Source organism: Leptidea sinapis, chromosome 12, assembly GCF_905404315.1.
Source record: "Leptidea sinapis chromosome 12, ilLepSina1.1, whole genome shotgun sequence".
NCBI classification, from domain to species: Eukaryota; Metazoa; Arthropoda; class Insecta; order Lepidoptera; family Pieridae; genus Leptidea; species Leptidea sinapis.
Genome location: NC_066276.1, coordinates 191883 through 196600, shown reverse-complemented (window position 1 = coordinate 196600; position 4718 = coordinate 191883). Strand labels below are relative to the sequence as shown.

The following is a 4718-nucleotide window of genomic DNA, read 5'->3' as shown; positions in this document are numbered from 1 at the left end:
ATTTTTAAATTATGTGGATCCATTTCTGCCATACTCCTTTGGCTAATGGTCAAATTAAAGAATAAACCACACTCATTATTCCTTCTCTTATTTTAGTACCTTACGGAACGCCTGTTCGAGACCAAACAAGGTGATGCAAGATCAGAGTTACACAGAATTGAAGCGGAAGTACCCCAAGGCTTGGTTCTGGGACCGGTGCTATATAATATTATCACCTGTACCTACCGGTACCTACCGGTAGCCGATGATATAACAGTTGCAGCATACACTGACGACATAGCATTTCTGCCCGTCGATGAAGATCCTTTTTTTTAACGATAATAGACGAGCTAGACGAGCAGGACGTTCAGCTGATGGTTATTGATACGCCCTGCCCATTAAAATGCAATACCGCTCAGGATTCTTGAAAAACCCACAAATTCTAAGCGGCACTACAATTGCGCTGTTAAATTATATTATTAATTAAGATGTTAGTTAAGTCACATTTGCCCGTTAGTTTCACTTGCTACGGCGCGGCTAAGCTGTAAAGGGAAAGACAACAATTGTCAGGATTTTTAATAATGAAAAAAAAAAAACAAACTAAGTAAAATATTTTAATAGTGATAGTATCTATCTATTTAAAATCAAGGGAAATTGTCATGTATAAATTCTATATAACATTCACGGTATATATACATGGAATCAACTGACGAAAAAATATTAAGATCTATTTGAAACCTCTGTTCAATTCGTCATCGTTTAATTTGACAAGGTTAACAGATTGCTCCCATAACTTTTTGACTAAGTAATTGTCATTTGCCAGAGAAGACGGTTTGATTTGATCACAGTTTGCAAAATATAGACCACTCACTGTACCAGCGTCTTCAACGGCCGCATAAATTGCACTTTGGGCACCTTCCCGCGGAGTTTTGAAGAAAACGTACAAGAAGTATATATAGATCTCCGTGATTAACCTTAAGGTTAACTGTTCATGTAGTTTGTGTATTCTTGTTGCGCTCAATCCTGGATCAGAACAGTTGATGACAACATTGCTTCCTTTCAATCTTCGACTTAATTCTCGACTAAACAGCACAAAACTGAACTTGCTGTTACAATATACCCTCAACTTCCACCAATAACTGGAACGATTATAATTATCTATATCGGAACTTGCATACCTGTGAAGAAACGATGACATATTCACAATTCTAGCTGGCTCCTCGGTAGAACTCGATGTTTTCAGTAACGGTAGCAGAAGAATCGTCAGCAAGAAATGACCGTAGTAATTTACCTGCATGATAAAATGCATGCCGTCTTTTGTGACACAATCAACGGGAATACCAACCCCTGCGTTATTGACTAAAATATCTAATCTCTCTTCATTTTTAATTATATTGCTAGCAAATTCACGAATAGATTTCAAGGAAGACAAATCGAGGAGCTTGAAAATTACATTGCAGTTTCCTGTTTGCTTACGGATCTCCCTTTCCGCTGTCATGCCTTCTTCTGCAAATGGACACGCAATTATTACTTTGGCACCTCGCACGGCGAAATCTTTCGCTTTTTCAAAGCCAAGTCCTGCAGTTCCACCAGTCACTATAGCCGTTCGCCCGTTAAGGTTTTTGTTAGATTTACACATAGCATTGCTTGTCTTTTGGTAAACACAAAAGATAAGAAACGCAAGGGCTAGGATAATTAAAATCATTGTTTGTTTTTCCACGAGCACTTCTTGCTAATGTTAATATAATACTAATGATTTGTTACGAAGCTAGTTAACGTACTTATTTGTATCTATATTGTTTATTTTTTTGACAACATAACCTTTTGGCCTATAACCTAAGACCCAGCTAGGCATTTAGGATTTATATTATATTTAACGTATTACTTGGTAAAGGGTATTTTTTGTTAACTTAGTTATTCCATCTTTTGCACAAAATCTTGTACCTTGGTTATTAACGTTGCTGAGAAAATAATAATAAATAAAATAAAAAGGCCTTTTATTCCCATACAAAATTAAATAAAACTAAATTAAAAACTTATTGTTAAGAAAGAAAGAAAGAAATCTTTTATTTGATTAATACACTACAATGAATACTCGAATTAACCTTAAAACTAATTTAATCAATCTACACAATTATATTGATAAGTAAAAGAAGTATATTAAAAACAGTGTCACGTGTGACCAAATAATAGGTATCCCACTCAGCATCATGCTGCAGCAACTGCAGCGCTGGTTTTCAGTTTTCAGCCTTAACAAGTGAAGTCACGGATAATGAAGTTTCTACCTTATACAGTATTTTAAAAAATAAGATACGCAGATAAGGATGAAATAAATAAATAAAAAAAGACCAACAATATCAGAAAACTTAGACCGTACATAAAATATAATAAAAAATTTCAACAATAAAACAACCGATTTCGAAAACACTATTCCAAAACAATAGATATAAAAAATATATATATATGCACTAAAAAGTATAAAAATAATTGCATAGTTGCCTAAGAATTGAAGAGTTCCGTTACTTTGTCATGGATTCCGTAATCAGAACCTTGCCTAACTCTGAGAAGTATACTTCTATATCTTTTCCAATAAAAAAAGAATCATCGAAATCAGTTGGCGCGATATTGAGTTATTCGTAAATTTTTCATCCACATACGCATATCAAATTTGAGACTTTTATGGTTTTCTCATGGATGCCATTGTCAGATCTGGACCAAAATACAACCACACGGAAGCACCAGCTTTCAATTAAAAAAAGAATTATCAAAATCGGTTCACCCAGTCGAAAGTTTTTAGGTAACAAAAATAAAAAAAGAACATACCGACGAATTGAGTCCTTTTTTGAATTCGGTTAAAAAAATCACCTAGTATCGTAATTGCAGAGTTCGAAATCTTCAGCGATTCCAATTCTACGGTGGTCCCGAAGAGGTTTTTTGCACTGATTCCTGCAGCTGAAATCCACCTTCGCACGAAACGCCACTAACATTGATATCATCCTCGCCAATTGAATTTAGGGGGGCATTGCTGATTTCAAAGAATTTTTGACACATATAACACAAATGAGGTTCCTTCAAAAAAGCAGGTTCCTAAAAGCATTGCACCTGAGATTCCTCCGGTATCGCAGAAGAATGTGGGCTGGGTTGATCAAATAATATCAGGTAACCCGTATGCTTACTTCGAAATTCCGAGTTCGATCAATTGAAACTTAAACTTAAGATTCCTTATCTCTTAAAATTACATCGAGTCTCTTAGTCAAGACTCTGAAAAAATACTTCCAAAGTATATAGCGGATATAGAGACAAAGGTTCCACTATTTATTTCAAATGTAGATAAGAATGTGTCTGAAGAAGACATTATTAAGTATGTGAATGAGAAAACTCAAGAAAAGAATTCTTTAGTAAAAATTAATATGAAAAGGCAACGAGATTACAAATTTTATAAACTTTTCGTGAATAAATGTAAAATAGATACGTTCTCAGATGAGAAGTTGTGGCCATCAGGCATAGCGTTTCGGCGTTTTGTTAATTTTCAATAATAATTAATTTTGAAATAGCAATAAACAATTAGCTGCTGGTAAATTATAAAAGGATTAATTGTATCAGATATTATATTAAAACACTGTTATTAAAGAGATGGAAATCAGTTTTAACTGCAAGTCGCTTAAGAGATCAATAGAGGGTATAAGATTACTAGGCGAAACAGCTGACGTGATTGCAATACAGTATTCGGAGGCCTACATCCCCCCCCCCAATAAACTAAAATTAAACTACTCCAGGACGGTACCAGGCTATGCAGTCCTGGAGAATCCGTCCCTGGGCGTTCACAATCAGGGCCTGTACCTAATAGTGGTTGTCCAGGCTGCCCCGCGTATTCTGAAAGGGGCAAATCTGTGCTGATTCGGGGCAAACAGACCCAGGAGGCTCAAATCAGGGGGCTTCACTCAAATTTAAATGTCGTCCACTTTCACCTGGAGACGGCAAAGCCGGCCCTGCTCTTTTTAACAGAGATACAGATATCCTCTCTGGCTGATTCATCTTACCTTTCATATCCGGGGTATAATTTGGAATACTTCTTTATACCACGCGCTGGCGTGTGCGTTTACGTCAGGGAGGATGTCTGTTCTCGACGGATGAGTTTTCTTGAAGGACAGGACCTATCCACCATCTGCCTGGGTGTAGACTGCGATGACCATCCGCGAATCTACGCAAGCCTGTATAATAGGTCCCATAGCGGTAACGCAGAGACTAACCGGATCCTCGAACACATCCAAATAGCTACAGATTCCGTGCTGGATCAGATCCCCACTGCAGAGATCGTGTTTCTTGGCAATTTTAACGTCCACCATCCATGCAGGGAGATCTGTTCACGATTTTGCCTTAGCAAATGGTCTGACGCAACGTGATCCAGGTGCCGCTGGTGATATTGTTGCTGGTATGGTACTGTGCCTATCGGTGGCAGGTCCCAACCATGGTTTGACCGTTCCTGCAAAATTTCTTCTCGGCGAAAGCAGGAGTGCTATCAGGCTTGGGTCAATGCGGTGCTATCTCCTTAGATAGCACGAATTGTGAATTCCAGCGAACTTAAAAAACACTTCCATCATGCCTCCAGGTCCTTCAAAAGAGTTATTGCTGACGCGAAGATAAAGCACATTGGCAGAATTGGCGAGAGACTTGCACGCCTTCCCTCGGGAACTCGTGCGTTCTGGTCGCTCGCCAAGGCTGTCCAAGGAAACTTCTGC

At 37.8% G+C, this 4718-nt stretch overlaps 1 protein-coding gene across 1 annotated transcript; it reads right to left on the bottom strand.

Annotated features, from left to right (window-relative positions):
* Positions 1 to 580: 580 nt before the first annotated feature.
* On the bottom strand, positions 581 to 1684 carry LOC126967311 (retinol dehydrogenase 11-like). The gene has a single exon (XM_050811773.1). The coding sequence runs from the start codon at positions 1682 to 1684 to the stop codon at positions 707 to 709; it is 978 nt and encodes a 325-aa protein (XP_050667730.1). The 3' UTR covers positions 581 to 706.
* Between the last annotated feature and the right edge of the window lie 3034 nt (positions 1685 to 4718).

Coding starts and splice junctions, on each gene's coding strand:
- LOC126967311 (XM_050811773.1), bottom strand. CDS start 1,684: ATGATTTTAATTATCCTAGCCCTTGCGTTTCTTATCTTTTGTGTTTAC.